This window comes from Eulemur rufifrons, chromosome 8, assembly GCF_041146395.1.
Source record: "Eulemur rufifrons isolate Redbay chromosome 8, OSU_ERuf_1, whole genome shotgun sequence".
Taxonomy (NCBI): Eukaryota; Metazoa; Chordata; class Mammalia; order Primates; family Lemuridae; genus Eulemur; species Eulemur rufifrons.
The window spans coordinates 6,986,285-7,007,085 of NC_090990.1; the positions used below are offsets into that span (position 1 = coordinate 6,986,285).

Consider the following 20,801-nt stretch of genomic DNA (forward strand, 5'->3'; position numbering starts at 1 on the left):
TTCCCACATGGTTTCTCCCCTCCTGGAAACAAGAACAAACACTTTCCTAGTGTCTCCCCAGGAAAGTTAATGTTTTCTCTGTTAATGAGCGAAGGATGGGGTGGGGAGGGCCTGGAGGTGGGGGGGATGAAAGTTCCTGTTTGGAGGTGGGGACCAACAATCTTTAAGATGCCAGGTGAGACTGCCCTTTCTTTCCTCAATTCCTGCAAGTACTGTTGAGGGTTTGTACAGGGAGAAATTTCTGCTGATTTTCCCTAGAGTTTTCTAAACTTTTGATATGTTGACTTAAGTGGGCTCCAACCAGTAGGCTCCTTGTGTGTTGATCATAACAACAGCTTATGCGTATTACCCAATTACTAAGTTCCAGGCACTGTTCTGGGCATTTTACATTGATACGGACGGTCTCCTTGGCCAAACTTTAGTTAGTCTGCTCTGAGCCCTCTTCTTCTTCTTCTCCTTTTTTTTTTTTTTTGGTAGAGATGAGGGTCTGGCTGTGTTGCCCAGACTGGTATGGAACTCCTGGGCAAAAGTGATCCTACCAAAGTGCTGGAATCACAGGCATGAGCCCCTGTGCCCCAGCCCTCTTCTTAGTAGGCCTTGACCTTGACCTTCTGTATCCTGTCCTTGCTGGGCCTGCACAACCCAGTTTTAGCAAGAATCCTGCTAATTTAGCAAGAATCCCCCCCACCCTTGCTGTCTCCTCGTAGTAATTTTCCATCCACTGACTCCCTCACTCTGCTCTTTGGCTATAAACCCCACTTGTCCTTGTTGTATTGGGAGCTGAGCCCAATCCCTCTCTCCTGTGGCGATACCCCTGTTGTGATAGTTTTGAAAAGTCTTCCTTGCCTTTCGGCTTTAACAAGTGTCAGAATGGTTTTTTCATTAACAATTTGAATTAGATCCTTTATCCTCACAAGGATCCCATGTGGTAGGTATTGTGAATAACCCGTCTACACTGGGAGGGACAGAGGAGAGAGGGTGCCCCCAGGGATGAGACACCACCTGCTGCCACATGGGCAGTTTGCCCCTGGACAGCCCCCAGGCCCTCCTGGCTGTAGGTGGTCCCATCAGCCCGCCTCGTGGGATATTTTAGCCAGGCAGGATGTTGTGCTTCCGAATCCGGAACTTGTGAATTTGTGCCAGCCTCCCCCACGTCCCACCCGGGCGGTGGCGGGAACCTGGCGTCGGGAGGAGGGCGCGAGCTGACGACGCCGTCTCCTAGCGACCGCGGGACGGTCACGTGACCCGCTGGCCCGCCTCACGTGGCCCAGAGCGGAGCCGGGGTTGGGGCTGGAGCAGTGGGCGGGGCGGGGCCGGCAAGTTTGTCCCTCGAGTTGGCAGCCCAGGAGCCCCCGCGGCTGCCGCGCAGGTGCCTTCCGCCTGGTCGCGATGGAGCTGCCCGCGGTGAACCTGAAGGTGGCGGCGGGCGGGGCGGGGCGGGTCTCCTCCGTGGGAGGGGCGTGGGGCGCTTGCTTTTTAAAGGAAGGTGGGAGGACCGCGAGTTTGGGGCGAACTGCCCCCATTTGGGGAGGTAGGGAGCGAGAGAAGGCACAGACCCCCGGCGAGGAGGCGGTGAGCTGACAGCCGCAGCGGGGAGAGGGAGCCAGGCGAAGGGAGCAGGGACGCCCGAGAGGGGCAGCTGGAGGTGGCAGGGGGGAAGAGACCCTCCGGCGGGGAGCGGGGTCCCAGCATGGCTCTGGCCTGCGCGCCCGGAGTTCCCCTGGAGGGGCAGGACGGCGCGGGGAAGTGGCCCCCGGAGCCCAGGGAGGGGCTTGGCGGCGGACCCCTCTCCTGCGGGGACAGAGGGGCTAGACCTCTTCCCGGGGTCCCCGAACTGTCCTGGGAAACGCCTTTGTTTGCTACATCAGGTTAAGAAAAGCAGATGTTCCCAAACAATTGGCGTTCTTATTTCACAATTGAGAAGCACGAACTCCAATAGAAATTACCTAAAAACAGAAAACCCCAACTTTGTGCACTTGGGAAAACGCTGCAGGGCTTCCTGGAGTGTCTTCATTTCCTGAGCCGCGCTCAGCTCGCGGGGTGCCCGCGCTGTTCTTCTTTTCTCCGCGCCCAGCCCCAGTCGCCCCGTGTCGTGGCTCATTTGCAACAGAGGGGCTGGGGACTTTAGCTTTGGTCTGGAAGGTGTGGACTTTGGACCAAAACGGCCATTTTGGGTTTTGGTGCAGGCTCCTTTGAGACTGTATCCAGGAATGCGCTCTTACTCGTGAGTGACAAAGCATTTATTACCCTGCTGGTGTCTGAGACTAAAGGAATCTAAAAGATGGCTACAGAGTAACAGCATAATCTTTGTTTGGATTGTTACACATAGTCTATGCTATGACTTGCCCTGGGCGGTTTTCCCTTCCTAATCGCACTTGCTTCAGCAAACCTGCCTGAAGCTGCCAGTCAACACTAGGGGACAGATGGCTGGAGCCAGAGAATGGACTTGGGTGGAAGGGTTAGCTGGAAAGAAATTTACATGAGGGCAACTGAGGTTGGTTGGTAACAATACTCACTCTGTACCGGGCAATGTGGGGTTAACACCAACTGCCTTTTCTCTGATTAGAGATTTGCCTAAAATAATTGCTAAGAAAGGATCAGGTGAGGGGGAGAGCTGCAGGAGTTGGAAGGGAACTCAGTTATGTGGCATCTGTGGTGTGCCAGGTTATTTAATCACAGCAACCTTCCGAGAAAGCTGATATTGTCATCTTTTTACAGATGAGCAAACTTCAGCTCAGCTGGGGTAAGTTGCCAGGTTCCCACAGGGAGTAAGTGGCAGAGCGAGGATTTGAACCCACAGGGATCAGACTCCAGTGCCCTGTTCTTTCCTGGTACCATATTAGTTAGGGCCAACTGTGGCCTTGACTGTCTGTGTCCCTCCGGAGGGTTTAGTCTGTTAGGGCTTTTTAGAGCAGCTTTATGGGCCTGACAGGCCAAGAGCGTCCATGGGTGTGAGCTGAGCTGGCTTTGTGCACCCAGGATGAAAAGGCTGGTCCTCCCCTTGACCTGGGAAGCAGGACCCCATGTCTCCAAGGGTCTTAGCCACTGCCAATCAGACACATAAGGGTGGGGAGGCCCTGAGGCACCAGGGTTGCCAGGTAACATACGGGACATGCCCTTGAATTTGGATTTCAGATCAGCAACAGTTTTGTAGTTTGAGTATGTCTCAGGTGATATTTGGGGACATATTAACAAATTATTCATGATCTTTCCCTGGTGACCTAGTGGCCAAAAAAAAATTACTCATTATCTGAAATACAAAATTAATTGGCTGTTCTGTATTTTGCTTCCTAAATCTGGCTGCCTTATGGAGGGTAGCTGTTGACTCCTTGCTTGCAGGCATTTAATGTGGGCTGTTCTGAGGCCAGAGCCCCTCAGGAGCTGGGAAACTGCACCCCGGGCCTGTGCCCCCATCCACTCCTTCATTGCATACCTTCCTTGGGCATTGGCTGACTGCCTGCTTGTGCCCAGCTCAGCCAGGGTGGGCAGTGCTGCCAGCTGAGAAGAAACAGCTGCCCTAGGCCCTTTGCACAAAGGGCAGTACCTAACCGAACCCCATCTATGCCTCTCTTAAATCAGGTCCTGAGCTGGAAAAATGACACTGTGACAAGCTTAAGAGAGGACTAGGCTTTCAGCTAGGTGTGGCTGCTCACCCCGGTTATCCCAGCAGTTTGGGAGGCTGAGGGGGAGGATCATCAGAGGCCAGGAGTTCAAGACCAGCCTGGGCAACGTAGCCAGACCCCATCTCCACAAAAAATTAAAAAATTAGCTAGGCGTGGTAGCACTTGCCTGTAGTCCCTTGAGCCCAGTAGTTTGAGGCTGCAGTGAGAAATGATTGCACCACTGCACTCCAGCCTGGGCAACAGAGCGGGAGCCAGTCTCTTAAAACATAAAAACAATTCAGGAAGCTGACTTCTTAGTTGTAGTAAAGAGGACTGCTGCCTGTCCAGGGCTGACTTCCTGGCAGGCACTGTGTTGAGCACTTCCCGCACCTCTCTGCCTCCCTGCACCCCTGGATCCACACAGCAACCCTGTGAAACTGATGTTTTTATCCCTGCAGAAGAGCAAACAGCAGTTCCGAGAGGTCGGGTGACTTGCCTAAGGTTGCATAGCTTCTAAGTTGTGGAGCCAATGCATGACTCTGCTTCCCCTCTGTGGCAGCCCTGACTGGTGTCCCTTAGCCTCAGCTACGCTGGGGGAATCTCACTATCTCATGTAACAGGCTGCCAGGTGTTTGCACGGGACGGGTAAGAATGTGTTCCGTATGTTGATCTGTAGGTTGATGGCAGTTCTGTCCACCACCTGTCTGGGAGGTCTCAGCCCCGCCTCCCACGGGTGCTCTAGTGGCCTAAGTCTTAGTCTGCATAGCCCCTTGGTTCTTATAAGCCTTTCCTTCTCCAGGTTAAACTTCCCCATTCCCATCCGCCCTTCCCTGGCTCTTGTACCTCGGGCCAGACAGACCTGCATGCAAGGCCAGGCTTTGCTACTTATTGGTTGTGCGACCTTGAGTAGGTCTCCTAACCTCTCTGAGTATCTGTTTCTTTCCTGTAAAAAGAGGATGCAAATAGGCCCTACCTTCTAGGGTGATGGGAGGATCTGGTAGTCTAGGAGATATTGTAGAATTAGGGTTAAAAACTCAGGCCCTGTAGACCAAGTATTCTGAGATTTGTGTCTGGACTCTGTTGTTTCTAAGCTTTATAAATTGGGCCAATTTACTTCATCTCTCAGAGCTTCAGTTCTCCCCATACGGTTACATGGATGACCTGGGTCAAGTGTTTGGTACAGCGTAGATGCGTAGCAGCCAGGTGCTTGCCAGTAGCAGGAGTTGCTGCCGTTGTGGTTCCAGGAGGCCTGTCCCGCATAGGTACTTATGGTTATTAAATGGATGCAGGCAGTGACCGTCCAGACACCTGTCTCTCTGGGGGTTGAGGCGTCCCCGTGGACAGACGGGTACCGCCATGACATATGCTGCCTCCATTTCACGGAGAAGGAGCCCGAGGCCTTGGCTCCTGGACCAGCACCCTGGTCTCCTATTCCCAGTGCAGTGTCCTGTGACCCTCTTCTGCCTCGGCCCATTGGCTCCTGTCTGGGGAACAGCTGGGCAGCCTCCCCTGGGCTGAGCACTATAGTGAGAGTCCAGGGGCTCAGGCCCTTCTTTCTTCCTGCCCAGCCAGGAAAGCTCCTGCTGCTCAGGTGTCTCCTGGGGTCCCAGATCCCCCTCCCGTTTAGCTCAGGCCTCTCCCCTGCTTCCAGCCCCTCCTGCAGACACTACCTGAGCATCCTCAGCATCTCCTCCCCTGGAAGGCTCCCCCAGAGGCAGCAGACAGTTCTTTTGTGCTGACAATGAGTCACTGGCCCCTCCTTCCTTGGGCTGCCAGGGCCGGCTGGGCCTGTTTGGCTCAGTTTCTCCCCGGAGCTTTCCTATACATTAGGCCTCTCTGGGTTGGGGGGCACCCTCCTGTTACAAAGATGGGGAAACTGAGGCTGAGGAGGCTTAGTCTTTTGTGGGTTTCTTTTCCCAGGGGCTTAAGAGAAGTGATCAAATGGTGCTGACTTTCTTAAATGTTTATAAAACGAAAGTGAAGTCACGTGGATGGGATTGCATATCCTTTAAGGAGCTGCAGTGTTGCCAGGTTGTACTATTTTCTTCCCTACAGAGACGGCAGTGGTTTGGCCCCGAGCCAGCGCTCCCTGCATATCACGGGCCCTTCCAGCTCACACACAGGTTATCCAGAGCGAGTGACCTGCAGGGGACCCTCCTGCGTATCTGCCTTTCATCCTAAGCTCCATTCTCTCCGCAACAGTCCAGGGCTCTGCAGGGCCCAGAAACGCCCACTTATTAAAGACGTGTTGTGTGCACAGTGTAGATACGGACAACAGAGCACTTGGAAATGGAGATTGTTTCTGAAACAGACTCAAAGTGGGAAGGGTTAGATGTTGATTTGGGGAGGAAAGTGTGATGTGAGCTGCCTCCCCTCTGCCTCCTTCCTTGGTGGCTTCTCTTGGTCTGAAAGCCGGAGGTCAGTCCCACTGTGCCGACTGCGTGGTGAGGCCTCAGCAGGCCCCTTCCCCTCTGGACCAGGGTTTCCCATAAGGCAGAGGGGCAGTGGTTGCTCTGAAGATAAAGATCAGAATCCCCTCCGGGCCCAGCCCTGCCCACACTCCCAGCTTCCTGCCTCCCCTCCTCCACTCTCCTCTTGCCTTCTGTTCCAGCCACACTGGCTGCTTTTTAGTTTCCAGAATGTCCCATGCCCCTTTGTGCCACAGTACCTTTGCAGGTGCTGTCCTGCCTGCTCAAAATGCTCTTATTTCCCCTGTGCCCTGCACCTGTCTCTTCCTCAGAGAAGCCTTCCCTGCCATACAGTGAGGTTCCGTTTCCTTTGCTGAAACTTCTCTTTAGGACAGGGGTCTCCTTGGACCCCAGGCTCTTAAGGCCAAGTACCTGGTTACCGAGCGTCTCCCTGCTGGATGTCCGTCCTGGAGGTCAACTCCACGTCTGCTCTGCTCACCTTTGAACCCCCAGGGCGGATGCAGAGCAGTTGCCAGTGTGCTGGGCTAAACTGTCAGTGTTTAAGAAACCTAGCACCGTTTGATCACTTCTCTTAAGCTCCTGGGAAGAGAAACCAATGGAAGACTAAGCCTCCCGTGCCTCAGCTTCCCTGTCTTTGTAATGGAGAGAGGCCTCATGTCCAGACAGTACATCCCGGATTTGATCCTGGCTCTGCCGCTGGCCTGCTGTGTGACCTCGGGCAAGTGACTAACACTTACCTCTGAGCCTCAGTTTTCTCAGCTGTAAAATGAGGACAATGGTCCCGCAGAGGATGCGAGGACTCAGCGCGTGCATACACGGAAAGCACTTAGGCTGGTGCGCAGCACACAGGACGTGCTCAGTAATAGATGGAGGTGGATGGTCGTGAAGATTGCCTCTAGAGCTGGCCTTCCGTGAGACCCGACTCAGCCCCTGCAGAGCCTCCAGACCTCTGTAAAGCCGGGGGCATCAGTCCTTATAGAATTATTTTCCTAGTCTTTACTTTGGCCACGGATCCAGGCCCCTTTTATTTGGTTCATTCACTCTGACTCTGGGCCCCGGAGATGAGGGCGAAGTGTCCCAGCCGTCTACCCTGATTTCATCCGCCCTCCTGTGCGAAGGACGCCCACGGTTCTCACTGGCTGAAAGCTCACGCTTCCTGTGTGAAGGTTAGGAGCACTGGTTTTAGAGTCAGAGTTGAAATTTAATTCTAGTTTTGCCACTTGATATTTGTAGAATCTTGATCAATGTATTAATAATGGACCTCCGAGCCCAGTTTTCTCATCTGTGAAATGGGGATGATAATGTCTGTTCCAGAGGCTGCTGTGAGGCCCAGATGAGGTCATGCAGGTGTTTGGCATAGGACCTGGCATATAGTAGGTGCACAATAAAGAGAAACTTCTAGAAATGCTTTTCCCCTCTTCCTAGTTCTTTTTTTTTTCTTTTCTTTCTTTCTTTTTTTTTTTTTTTTTGAGACAGAGTCTCACTCTGTTGCCCGGGCTAGAGTGAGCTCCGTGGCGTCAGCCTAGCTCACAGCAACCTCAAACTCCTGGGCTCAAGCAATCCCCCTGCCTCAGCCTTCCGAGTAGCTGGGACTACAGGCATGCGCCACCATGCCCGGCTAATTTTTTCTATATATATTTTTAGTTGGCCAGATAATTTCTTTCTATTATTTAGTAGAAACGGGGGTCTCGCTCTTGCTCAGGCTGGTCTCGAACTCCTGACCTCTAGCGATCCACCCACCTCAGCCTCCCAGAGTGCTAGGATTACAGGCGTGAGCCACTGTGCCCGGCCCCTCCTCCTAGTTCTTTACTGCAGGCCGTGATGTCTCCTTCGGCCTTTTCATCCAGGCCAGACACCTGGGCCTTTTGCTGGCTCATGGGTGCTGTCTGGGCCCAGCATGTGGCCCCTGCCCCGGGCTCTCAGCAACTCTCCCTCCCACTCTGACCCCCCACCCCCACCCCTCAATCACTCGAGTAAACTCCCACTGACCACTGAGCCCCACTGGGCTCTTCACTAGGGGCTCTGGGCCTCCAAGTCTCAGGGCCACCCCCACCTCAGCCACTGCCACACCCTCCACCCACGCAGTGCCCGGGCCTGGCTCAGCTTTGCGCTCAGCCCAGGTCCTCTCTGGAAGCTCTGGCTGTGGCCGTCCGCTCTGGCCCCCGACGCAGCCTCTGCTCCTGCTTACTCCGCAGCTTTTCAGTCGGGCCTTTGTGATTATCAGGAGTAAAGACCAGTGCCAGTAGAGGAGCTGTTATTTTAAGGACCTAGAGGGCAATAAAAAGGGTGGACTGTTGCAGAAATCCGGACAAAAAGCCAGAGGGATTTTTTCCAAATCATAACTCACACCATGCTGTCTCCCTACAGAAAAGTCCCCGTGGCTCCCCCTGCATGAAGCCCATGCTCCTTCCCAAGGCCCAAGGCCCCCTCTGTCCCCCGCACCCTACCCTGGTCTCCTGCCACCCTCCCAGACCCTCCCTCTCCAGCCACAGCAGCTGCTTCCCCCCCGCCCCCCACAGTGCCCCTGCTCCTGTGTCCCCAGAAATCACCCTCTTGTGAGCACCCCCCATTGTCCATCGAGCCCTCTGGTTCCAGAGCAGAGTCCCTGTGTTCCCCAAAGGAGCCTCCGGCCCTTGGAGGCAGGACGGGGTGTCGGCTGTCCCAAGGGAAGGCTGAGGGGGTGAAGTGGCGGCTCCCCTGGCCTGGCCTGTGTTCTTTCTCCTTCACCGCTGGGCCACTTGCTGTTGCAAGACAGACATTTCTGAGGCCCTTGGGGGTGCCAGGCGGGGGCTCCTGGTGCTCACATTCACAGACCTTCTCCCCCCTTGTGCCACAGGTGATTCTCCTGGGTCACTGGCTGCTGACAACCTGGTAAGTGACTGTGGGTATCTGGCTGCATCCACGCACCTCCTGGCTCTGTGCTGTGTCTCTCGGGGTGTGTGTCCACGTGTCTTCTGGGCTCTGTCTACATGTCTCCTAGGATCTGCGTCAGCCGGGTCAGATCCTGGTTCTGCCATGTTTTAGCTGGGTCCCTTTGGGCGAGCGGCTCCGCCTCTTGGGGCTTTGGTTTCTCCCTGGGCATAAGGACTGTACACCCCACAGGGGCGAGCAGGGGGAAGTGTGCCAGGGTTCATCAGACGCTGCCCAGGGCCCGCCATGCAGTCAGGCTCTGGCATCAGCATCGCAGGCTCGATTTTCAATATTTCCATCTCTTTTATCTGTTGAGCTTCTGGGAGATTTCTCTGCCAAATCAAGATTGGAAACCATTGAGCTCACAGGTGCATTTTGCACTGTGAATAATGCGAACAGTGCTAGTCATGGCTCACGACCTGGGGAACGGGGCCAAAATGCAGATTTCTCAGTCACACTCCCCAGGGTTCTGAGTTGATGAGTCTGGGCTGGGTCCCAGGCACCTGCTTTCTTACAACCAAAAGATCATGGCCAGGTGAGGTGGCTCACACCTGTAATCTAGCACTCTGAGAGGCCGAGGAGGGAGGATCGCTTGAGGCCAGGAGTTCAAGACCAGCCTGAGCAATAGAATAAGACCCCATCTCTATAAAACAAACAAACATAAAAAAGCCAAAAGGTGAGATGACTTATTGAAAGAACTATTGAGCCTGACTGCACTTAACACATAAGTACTTTGCATCAGTTTTCTGCCTGTTACACTTCAGGGAACGTTATTTGAATTCATGAAGTGCCCCGCTGCGTGCTGGGGCAGTCAAGGCCCGGTGGCCCTGATTGTAAGTGAGACAGACAAGACCCCAGTCCCCCTGGATTTTCTGTGTGGCACAGCAGGTTGGGCAGGAGCATGGCCTGTGTGTTCAAATCCCAGCCCTACCACTTAGTAGCTGTGTGACCTTGGGCAAGTTTCTTAACCTCTCTGTGACCCAGTTTCCTCATCTGTGAAAGGAGGATAATAATAGCACCTCCTTCCGAGAGTTGTTAACACACAAATGCACATAAATGAGTTAATTTATTTTATTTATTTTTTTGTGAGTCTAAATGAGTTAATTTAAAGCACTTATAACTGTGCCAGATACTAGCAAGTGCTCTGTTAACGTTAACTGTGATTTTCACTGGATTGGCAAGCAAACATAAATAATGTCAGTAGCAACACCCTAAAAAATAGAATAGGGTGGGCGTTGTGCTGGGAAAGTGATGAGGGAGGTGGAACTTAGCATTGGTTGGTGAGGGACAGGGTGTCAGAATGCACATTCAAGCTGTCTGTCACCAGTGACAAAAGGGCTGAGTGTTCAGGGCAGAGCGGTGAGCACAGGGCGGTGGCTGGGTGGTCAGTAAGGGTGGGGCTGTGTTTGGCGGATCCCCCGGCCCCTTGGGCCCTTGTGAAGAGTCTGTATTTTATTCCAAATGGGACAGAGAACTGTTGGAGGATTTTTAGCAGAGAAGTGACGGCATGTGATTGACAGTACTGGTTGCTATTTAGAGAACAGAGTGGCAGCCAGGAGCCCGGCGTGGGGTGGCTATGGCAATAATACTGGCAGGAGGGGATGACGGTTTGGACCTGCAGGGACAGGGCCAGATTCAGGATCCGGGAGGGAGGTGGAGCCAGTGGGATTTGCTGACATTGCTGGCACACGGCCAGGTGGCCCCGCAGACTGTGGCCTGTTCTTGGAAGAGGCCTTGAGACCCCAGAGCAGGAGAGAGGGGACCTACAGGGCGGTGGCCACCTTATGGGACTGAGCTGCCTCCTCCTGCAGGGGCTGCATCGTGTTCTCAGGCTCCTATGCCTGGGCCAACTTCACCATCCTGGCCTTGGGCGTGTGGGCCGTGGCGCAGCGGGACTCCGTGGACGCCATAAGCATGGTAAGTAGGGTGGGGCAGGGGGTGGCCGGGAGTGGGACAGCAGTGCAGTGTGGGCCACGGCTCTGCCTCCCACTCCTGTTCCGATCTTCCCTCTATTCCTGTGGTCTAAAGCCTTGTAAGTCTGCTTCCGGGCTCCCAGCCCACATGTGTCTGCACTATCCTGGCCTGCCGCTCCGCCTGCCTGGCCTAGAGCTCCCAAGTCTGCTGTTATCTTCTCCAAGAAAGGTGTGGGGTGGGGTCCCACCAGTGCCCCAGATCGGTCACTCTGAAAGGGCAGAGGAGCATCCACCCTATAACCTGCCTCGGGGGCTCCTTTAGTGGGGAGGGAGGTGGCTGGGAGACCCGGCCAAAAGGAGACTCCACGACTTTACGAAAGAGAGTTGACCTAGCCCAGCTGCAATCTCCCACACAGGGAGCTTCCCTGTACCCACTAAGCCCTGGGAGCAGTGAGCACTCCACCTCGCGCCTCTCCAGGCCAAGGCTGGGGCATCCCAGGACAATTGAGAAGAGATTTCCTTTGTGGTAGAGATGGGTTGGATTAACTCCAAGGGACCTTCCATCCTAGAGGTCCAGGAGCCAAGTGTTGTGCCCTGTCTTGGCCCCAGGGGTGACGGGAGATGGGTGGGTAGGGGCTCTGGTGGGGCTGGCAGGCCGTGGCCCCAGCCAGGAGGCCTGTCCCCAGGCCCTGCCTGCTTGCCTGGTCTGCCTTCCAGCAAACCCTAAGGACACAGCAGCGCACAAAACAGCTTCCAGTCTGGGATCCATGATGGGGGAGCCATAGGGGCATGGTGGGAGTGTCAGGGTGTCAACTGGTGACAACATGTCGCCTGTCTTGCAGTTTCTCTGTGGCTTGCTGGCCACCATCTTCCTGGACATCGTGTACATCAGTATCTTCTACCCACGGGCCGGCCTCACGGACACGGGGCGCTTTGGGGCCGGCATGGCCATCCTTAACCTGCTGCTCAAACCCTTCTCCTGCTGCTTCGTCTACCAGATGTACCGGGAGCGTGGGGGTGAGTTCCTGATCCGCACCGGTGAGGCCACCAGCTCCTGCCGCACCATGCTCTCCCTCGCCTGGGCCCCAGCCGCTGCCCTGTGGGTCAGCCTTGCCCCGTGGGACCAGGGCTCCAGGTGTACGGAGGAGCGTGGCATGGTGCTCTGCCCGGGCTGGAAGGGGTGCAAGTGCCTCGTCTCTGCTGCAAGAGCCCTGTGGTCCCCTGGCTGTCCTGATCCGCTGTGACCTTTCCCTGCTTTCAGGCCGTGGCCAGGACCTCCTCTCAGCCCAGAGCACGGGCGCGGCTGGGGTGCCATTCAGGTCCCAGAGGCAGCCTGAGGCCTGTGGGTACCTGCGGGGGCAGCTTCTCATCTCTGTTCCCACCTGGCCCCGCTGCTGGAGCCCCACTCTGCTACCACGTGGGGTCATCCCTCTCTTGTGGCAGAGACAGCGCTGGGTGGCCGAGGGAGAGCCAGTGCTGGCGTGGGCCACGGGAGCCTGGCTTTCCCCACCAACTGGCCCTCTCCCCTCTCGCCCTCTCCCACGTCCTCTCTGAACTCCTGAACTCCTGTACCCCTTCTCGTGGTGGCCGAGCCATTTTCCCAATCTCTGACCTATGCTTTCACTTCCCTTCTCTCTTTTTGAGACAAACGGGGAGGGGCGGGGAATGGCCTTCTACCTTTCACCCCTGAGAGGCCCCAAGTGGCCTGTGACTGGCCCAGGGGAGCAGTCGGGGCGAGGACAGGAATGGCCTGGAGCCGCCCACCCTGGCTGACCTCAGCACTGACCAGATCTGCCCCCCTCATGATGGGAGCCTCGTGATGGGAACGTTCCTCTCATTGGACAGATGAGGAGACTGAGGCCTGTAGCCCTTGACACTTGTTCAGGATCCCAGGACAAATATGTGCAGTGGGGGATGTCCTCGTGCCTGGGAGGCCCAGGGCTCAGATTCCTGAGCATGGCCTGCGTGGGGAGGCACCATGGCCTGGCAGCCAGGGGCACTGGCTTTGGGCTCAGGTTTCAGTCCCAGCGTCATCAGCTTAGAGCTGTGTGATCTCAGACGAGTCAGTTCATCTTTTTGACCCTCAGTTTCCTCATCTGTAAAGTGGGAACAATAAAAATACCTGCTCTATAGGGATACGAGAGGATTGAATGAATGGTACATACTAAAGGCTTAATGCCCAGGGCTACCCCCACTGTCAGTGTCCTTGGTGTCAGGACACACAGCTCTGGCCTTGGGGGTGGACCTTGGTCCAGACTCACAAAAAGCATCTGAGCTCTTACCCTCCTTTTTCCTCCCCCCGTGTCCGCTGCCCTCCAGGCTTCCTCGGACCATCTCAGGATCGCAGCGCCTACCAGACAATTGACTCTGCAGAGGCGCCCGTGGACCCCTTTGCAAGCCCAGAGGACAGGGGTCAAACCGCCCGTGGGTACTGAAGCCAGCCCTGCTGTGCCTGGCCCCGGCCTGGGCACCGTCGCCTTCCATGTGCCTGGGAGATTGTTCCAGGGATGCTCCTGGCCTCCCTTTCTTGGACCTAAGATGGAACGTGTCCTCCCATCCCCATCTCGGGTTGCCTGAGTCAAGTGCCCCAAGAGACCAGGAGCCCCCGTGGGCTCCCAGCCCTGTGCACACTCCTGTCCCAAACTCCCCGAGGCCTCCCCTCGCTTCAAGGCACCCATTGGTCCCCAGGCTGGAACTGTGATCTCTATCTCACCTCCCACCTCTGAGCTGCACCACGGAGGCCCCAGTCTGAGTCAGGCTTAGGCCTCTGAGGGCCGGTGATGCCTCCACAGCTCCCCCCAGTTTGTGGCGCCCCCTCCCCCCGCAGGAGCTCTGAGAGCTTCGGGCCTTTCCAGCCCCAAGAGCAGTCGGGCATGGGAGTGAGGTCCCCATGCTTCTCACTGCCTGGTCACTTGGTGCCTGGGGACCCTGGGGCTGGAGCCGAGAGGTCTCTGCAGCACCCATGACCTACCACAGCCTCCAGCTGCCCTTTGGGGGCCATGGCATTAAAGTTTGGGGAATTCTGTAGCTAGGCGGCGTTTCGAGCCATGTTCTATCTCCTGGCTGGGCTGAGGCCTGGACTTGCCAGTCCTGGGAAGATTCCTCCTCTGAATCCCCAGGGGGAGCCTGGCTGAGCTGCCCTGTTCTGTTGTGGCAGGAAGAAGCGGGGCACTTGCGCATCAGCTGGGCTGGGCCTGCCCTGTGCCTGGCTCTGGCCCAGCCGAGGCCACAGCAGAGGAGGGCCCTGGTGGGTGTGTGCACGGGCACCCATTTGTCTGAACCAGCAGGCCTGGGTATTGGCGTGAGTCCTGCCCTGCCACTAACTAGCTGTGTGCCCTCAGTGTCTTCTGGAACGGGGCTGGTGCCTGCTCAGGGGTGGTGATGCAAACTGAATGTAAAGTGCCTGGCCCTACGTGACGGCAAAGTTGCTACTTGAGCCACTGGTGTCAGGTTAGGAGGCCACGGGTGACCTGTTCCTGGCAGCCCCTGTGTTCTAGTCACAGCTGATTTGGACCAAAATGGGTCCGCAACTCCTCAGGTCCCCGGGCTGGGGCCCACCCCACTGTGACTGGTCTGGCCGTTCACAGTTGGCTCTTCTACCCTCTGGGCACCAGATGCCTGGGCTTTTCCAGGCCATCCTGGCTTGTCCCTGGCACCAAGAGGTCAAGGCCAAGTGCACAGCCCCCTCCGTTCTCCTGTATCCATCAGTCCATCAGAAGAGGCCACGCACCCGCCAGGTGCCAAGCGCGGCCCGGGCCCAGTGGTGAACTCGGGCTGCTCTCTCAGATTTGGGGGTCTCCCTGTCAGGAGGATTGCACTCCAAGGCAAGACCCCTGAAAGAAGGGAGCACAGGCCTCCAGGCCGGTGAGGGAGGCTGCTCTGGAGAAGGGACTAGAGCCCCGGCTGGAGGGATGCGAGCGGCTGCAGTTGTGCGAACTGGGAACAGCCTCGCTGTCAGGAGACAGGCCAGTAAGTCCGCTCGTTGCCTCGGGTGCCACCGGGCAGTCACAGCGAGTGACCTGGACCTATTCCTATAAATGCTGGTCCCCAAACACGAACAAAGCAGATTGCAGAATGGCATTAGTGTGAATTTTAAGACCTCACAGCAATGCCATGTATCATTCTTGGGTATATGGGCAGTAACAGAAAAGTAGAGACTGGGAGGATGCATGTCAAGTTCATGACTGCAGTGGCCTTGAGTGTCGGAGGAGTGTGGCCTGAGGGGCATGGGACCCATTCTCTTGTTTGTACCAATTCCGGGCACGGGGCAGGCTTGCGGCCGACATGCTTGTGCAGCTGTGTCGTGGATGTGTCCGATTCCCAAAGGGAACGAAAAGCGAGGGCAGGGCCTCGGCCCGGGCAGTGGGGGCAGGTGGCGGAGCCCGCCAAGCACAGGGGTGGTGTGTCCAGGGGCCTCGGTGCCTCATAGTCCCAGACGCCCGAGTTGGACTGGCTGTCTGGGGCGGGGTCAGAAGGAGGCTCCCGGCTCAGGTAGGGTTCCCCAGAAGCAGACTCTGACAGGAAAGCAAGGGGTCTGGGCTTCTGGTCATTGGCAGGGGCCACTCTGAGGGTGGGAGACAGTGACTTAAACTTCCGGGCACTCCTGCTCCCTGACCATGCAGGTGATGTGGCTCCAGGAGCCCAATGCCATCAGAGGCAGACAGAAGTGGTGAGGGTCTCCAGTGTGGCCGACCGCCCTCCCCCAGCAGGCCCCGTGAGGGACACCACTCAATATAACGAGGGCTCAAGAGCCCCCCCGTGAGTGAGGCTGTGTTCCAGATGCAGGGGTGCCAGAGCCGGGGAAAGTCACCTGGGAGGTGCTATTTAGCATGAGAAGCTCTAGGCAAGGGCACAGCTAACAGGAAGGCTTGAGATCAGGAAGGCAGCTGGTCTCAGATGGTGCCGCGTTAGTGGGTGGTTCGGGGGACTTTGGCTTTTGCTGAGTGAGATGGGAGGCCCTGGGCAGAGTCGGACACGGGCCGACTTACATTCTGACAGGACCGTGTTGGTGGCCTGGAGCAGAGGTGGGGGGGGTGGAGGTGGGGGTGGTGACAAGTGGTCACTCTTGGACACACTTTGAAGGCAAGCAGCGGGTCTGCTGTGGGGTTGGCTGTGGGAGGCAGAGAGGAGCCTGTGACCGAGAGTTGTGGGCCCGAGCAGCTGGGAGGCTGGAGCTGCCTCTGGCTGGGAGGAAGGATGGGCACAGGGCGAGGCCGGGAGTTCGGTCTCGGGTGGGCCGCGCTCTGGTAACGGGGCTGTCCGACTGGACATCCTCATCAGCGTGTGCCTTTTAAAAGGCCCGTGTCAGCAGGGACCTGGAAGCAGGACACTCTCCAGGTTTGAGTTTATAGTGTCTGATGTTCTAGAAACTGTCAAGCACAGGCAGCAAATTCCACTTGGCTGGTGTGCTGGAGGGGGTGGAAGTCGCTTGTCCAGTTTTCAAATCTATTTCTTGTTTTCTCAAAGCTGAGTCCCCCAGATGAGGAAGCCAGAGAAATTGCCCAGGGGAGGTCACTGCCTTCTCCTGTTGGCCAAAACCAGACCAGAGCTGCCAGTACCCACAGGGCCCCACCTCCGCCTGTCCTCAGTCTCCAGAATAGCCCAGAAATTCCAGTTTTCACAGCCTGTCTCCAAACTGGCTCTGGAGCCAGTAAGGCTTGGTTTAAATCCCAAAGGTACCCTGTGACTGTGTAAGAAACAACAGTCTCTTAACCTTACTGTGCCTCAGTTTTGTCATCTGAAAAATGGGGATAATAGGCTGGGCATAGTGGCTCACGCCTGTAATCCCAGCACTTTGGGAGGCCAAGGCGGGAGGATCACTTGAGCTCAGGAGTTCGAGACCCGTCTGAGCAAGAGCAAGACCCCGTCTCTACTAAAAATAGAAAGAAATTAGCTGAACAACTAAAAAATATATAGAAAAAATTAGCTCTGCATGGTGGTGCGTGCCTGTAATCCCAGCTACTCGGGAGGCTGAGGCAGAAGGATTGCCTGAGCCAGGAGTTTGAGGTTGCTGTGAGCTCGGCTGACACCACAGCACTCTAGACTGGGCAACAGAGTGAGACTCTGTCTCCAAAAAAAAAAAAAAAAAATGGGGATAATATAATAATAGTGTCCGACTCAGGGATTAGTGGGAATTGAAAATGGTGTGTTTAGTAAATGTTTTAGATCTCATTACCCTGATTACCATGTAATTATCAAAGAGAGAGATGGTGACCAGTCTGTCTGGCCATCCATCCATCTATTCATTTATTATCGATTCTATAAACATTTATTGAGTGCTTTCTATAAGTTTCCAAAAGACTGGAAAATTTTTCAGGAAGTTTACATTTTAATGGAGGTTTTCCTCCCTGGAAGCAGCAGAACTCTGAGGGTCCAGTTCTCCAGGTGGTTGGGGGCTTATGTGCACCACTCGAAGTCCAGAAGCTACCTGCACAGTCCACAGGTGGTTACAAAGCGTCTTATCTGACATGGAAACTCAGAATCACACATTTGAGCTTGAAGAGAGCTTAGAGCTCCCCTAGCCCAGTGGTTTTTAAAATATTTTGTTTCAAACCCTTTGCTCAAAAGAAATATTACCCAGTATGTACAAGAGTTGAGTGTGACCAAGTTCCCTCCTCCCATCACTACCAGCACCTAGGGCTCCCAGAGCACGTGAAAGTGACCTCCTAGATCCTTGCCTGGGATGCAGCCCCAGAAAGAGGAGCTCTGGACAAGGGCACACGGAGACTCGATTTCAGAGCTGGAACATGGCAATGAGATTCGGATGCCAGTGGGGTTTAAAAAGGAAAACAACTTCTACAGAGGAAAAACTGATGAAAATCAGAAGCTCAAGGGCTAGGTTAATTCATAGAATAATTCATACACCCAAAGAGAGAATCGGTAGCCTGGAAGATATATTTGAAGAAATTACTCAGAACGCAGCAAAAAGAGACAAAATAGAGAGATTAAGAAACAAAGGGCAGGCCGGGCACGGTGGCTCACGCCTGTAATCCTAGCACTCTGGGAGGCCGAGGTGGGAGGATCACTCTAGGTCAGGAGTTCGAGACCAGTCTGAGCAAGAACGAGACCCCATCTCTACTGAAAATAGAAAGAAATTAGCTGGACAACTATATAGAAAAATTAGCTGGACAAATATATAGAAAAATTAGCCGGGCATGGTGGCGCATGCCTGTAGTCCCAGCTACTTGGGAGGCTGAGGCAGAAGGATTGCTTGAGCCCAGGAGTTTGAGGTTGCTGTGAGGTAGGCTGACGCCACGGCACTCTAGCCCTGGGCAACAGAGCGAGACTCTGTCTCCAAAAAAAAAAAAAAAAGAAAGAAACAAAAGACAGAGTGAGAAGGGACAATACAAACATAGCCAGAGTTCCTGAAGGAGAAGATGGGAGAGAAGCAACGTTCAGAGAGGTAATGGCAGAGTATTTTCCAAAGTGGACAGTTGCCAAACCTCAGATTCAAGAAGCCAAACAATTCCCAAACTGAATAAATAAATAGAAACCTACAGTTAACGTCGTAAGGGAACATTGTTCGTGGATGACTGTATCTTCAGCACCTAGAACAGTGCTGGAAACCGGCCAGTGCTTTATACCAGTTGTAGGGTGAATGAATGAGTGAGTGAAAACTGTAGAACACCAAAGACAAAAATTAAGATCCCAAAAGCAGCCAGATAGAAAAGATAGTGTCCTAAAAGAATGACAATTACCGGCAACTGATGTCTCAGCAGCAACGACAGAAGGCAGAAGACAGTGGGATGATACCTTGAAAGTGGTGAGAAAAATAACTGTCAACCTAAAATTGTGTACCAGTGAGTGATCTTTCAGAAACGAGGGTAAAAGAAAGACATTCAGAAGAATGACAGTAGAGTTTATCACCTATAGATTTTCAGTACAGAAGCGTCTAAAGAATCTTTTGGTAGAACAGGGAAATTTTTCCAGAAAGATCTGGATGCACAAAGGAAATAGTAAACATGTGGTTTAGTCTCCAAGACAATAAAAATATATAAATCAGGAGAAGCTGACCAGAGACAAAGTGTTCTAAAGGCCCTTTTTTGTCTGGAAAGAGGGTAAATACTGGATTAGCTTTAGATTTTGTTAAATATACCTAATAAAATATCTTGGATAGCCACTGAAAGAATAGATAAGGACTGCGAAGTTTCTAAGCCACAGGTAGAAAAAAAAAATCCTGAGGAAAGAGAAAATCTTGATCAATTCTAAAAAAAAAATGCAAGAAAGGAGAAAAAAATTTGACCATTAGCAAGCACAAAAATAAGATGGCTAAAATAAATATGTCAAAATTAAACACTTGTAAATGAATTAAATTCTAGTTAAGATACAGGATTGTCAGATCAGATTTTTCAAAGTTCCAGCTATATTGTGTTTACACATGACATACCTAAAAGTATGGACACAGGAGGGCTGAAGTAAAAGGATGAAAAAGTTATACCAGGCAGGTAAGGACCAAAACAGAGCTGGGGTAGCTAAACTACTATCCCACAATTTGACTTTTTTTTTTTTTTTTTTTTTTTTTTTGTTGAGACAGAGTCTCACTTTGTTGCCCAGGCTAGAGTGAGTGCCGTGGCGTCAGCTTAGCTCACAGCAACCTCAGACTCCTCGGCTTAAGCGATCCTCCTGCCTCAGCCTCCCGAGTAGCTGGGACTACAGGCATGCGCCACCATGCCCGGCTAATTTTTTCTATATAGATTTTTAGTTGTCCATATAATGTCTTTCTATTTTTAGTAGAGACGGGGTCTCGCTCAGGCTGGTCTCGAACTCCTGACCTTGAGCAATCCACCCGCCTCGGCCTCCCAGAGTGCTAGGATTACAGGCGTGAGCCACCGCGCCCGGCCCAATTTGACTTTAAGGCAAAAAATATTACTAGAGATAAAAGAGGATCAAAACCTAAATAACAAAAGGTTCCATCCTCCAGGTGTGGAAGGAGATAGTAGACACAGACTTAAGAAGGACGCAATAATCACTTTCTCCTTCAAGAACTGCTTTAGAGTTTAAAAGGCTCTTTGGCGTTTATTTGTTAAACATCTGACCCTCACATCGAACCGGGAGGCAGGTGAGGTAGGTGTTACCACCCCCCTTTCACGGAAGAGACGCCTTAGGTTTAGAAAGGTTAGGGACTTGCCTAAGGTCACACAGCAGCAGAACAATCTTGATCACAGGTCTTCGGACTCCTGACCCAGTGCTCTTTCCTCTCCCATCAGGCGGTCAAGCACAGAATCTGGGCAGAGGGAGGGAAGGGCATGGCAGGGCACGGTGGGGAACAGCGTAGGCAAAGGCTTGGCAGGGGGAAATGCAGGGACGTTTGGAGCTTTGAGTGCGATTGGGCCAGGCTCACGGCAGGACGAGGAGTGGGTAGGGTGGATTCCATGCACCCCAGGGGGGACCCGAAGGCCAGGTCAGTTTCGCCTGTCTGGCACGCGCAGGAAGTCTGCACCAGGCCGCGGGCCTTGCTAGCGGCTTTGCGGTGCCTGGGCCGGAACCCCCTTGCAGAGGACCGCGTGCGCAGTAGCAGGCGCCGGAGGCCACGCCCAGGGGCGGGGCCGCTCTGCTCTCTGACATTCCTCCCCCATCCCCCACCTGCCCGGGTCGTTAGCCGTCCCAGCCCAAAGTCCCCTGCAGGTTCAAACCAGACTGGGTGCGGGCGGACCCGAGGAGGACCGACGCACGTGAGGGCAGGAAACTGACCGCAAGCTCTTTAGGTGGGGACAGGCGGGAGGCTCTGAGTGTCCTCAAGTGGACAAGGATGGGGGTGGAGCGGCGAGGGGGCAGACGGAGGGAGGGATGAGAGGCAGGGAGATGGAGAGATGAGCCCAGGCGTTGGGGGTGGTGTAGGGAGGGGTGCTGTGGATTAGCTGCTTCCAATCAGCTTTGGCAAGAGGTGGGGGAGGGGTGGTCCTGCTTGCGGAGCCAGCCCTGGGTTGTCCCGCTGAGGCCCGGGGCTG

The 20,801-nt window shown here is 54.4% G+C and overlaps 1 protein-coding gene across 1 annotated transcript; it reads left to right on the forward strand.

The window, feature by feature from the left end:
• Positions 1–1,344: 1,344 nt before the first annotated feature.
• On the forward strand, positions 1,345–13,938 carry AGTRAP (angiotensin II receptor associated protein). The gene is made up of 5 exons (XM_069477339.1): positions 1,345–1,416; positions 8,868–8,902; positions 10,753–10,858; positions 11,697–11,871; positions 13,174–13,938. The coding sequence occupies exons 1-5, from the start codon at positions 1,390–1,392 to the stop codon at positions 13,287–13,289; spliced, it is 459 nt and encodes a 152-aa protein (XP_069333440.1). The 5' UTR covers positions 1,345–1,389; the 3' UTR covers positions 13,290–13,938.
• The last annotated feature ends 6,863 nt before the right edge of the window (positions 13,939–20,801 follow it).

Bases quoted from the DNA above. Each gene is read 5' to 3' on its own strand.
- AGTRAP (XM_069477339.1), top strand. From the start codon at position 1,390: ATGGAGCTGCCCGCGGTGAACCTGAAG. The intron at 8,903-10,752 runs GTAAGTGACTGT...CTCCTCCTGCAG, and splicing joins CACTGGCTGCTGACAACCTG to GGGCTGCATCGTGTTCTCAG. The intron at 11,872-13,173 runs GTGAGTTCCTGA...GCTGCCCTCCAG, and splicing joins GATGTACCGGGAGCGTGGGG to GCTTCCTCGGACCATCTCAG.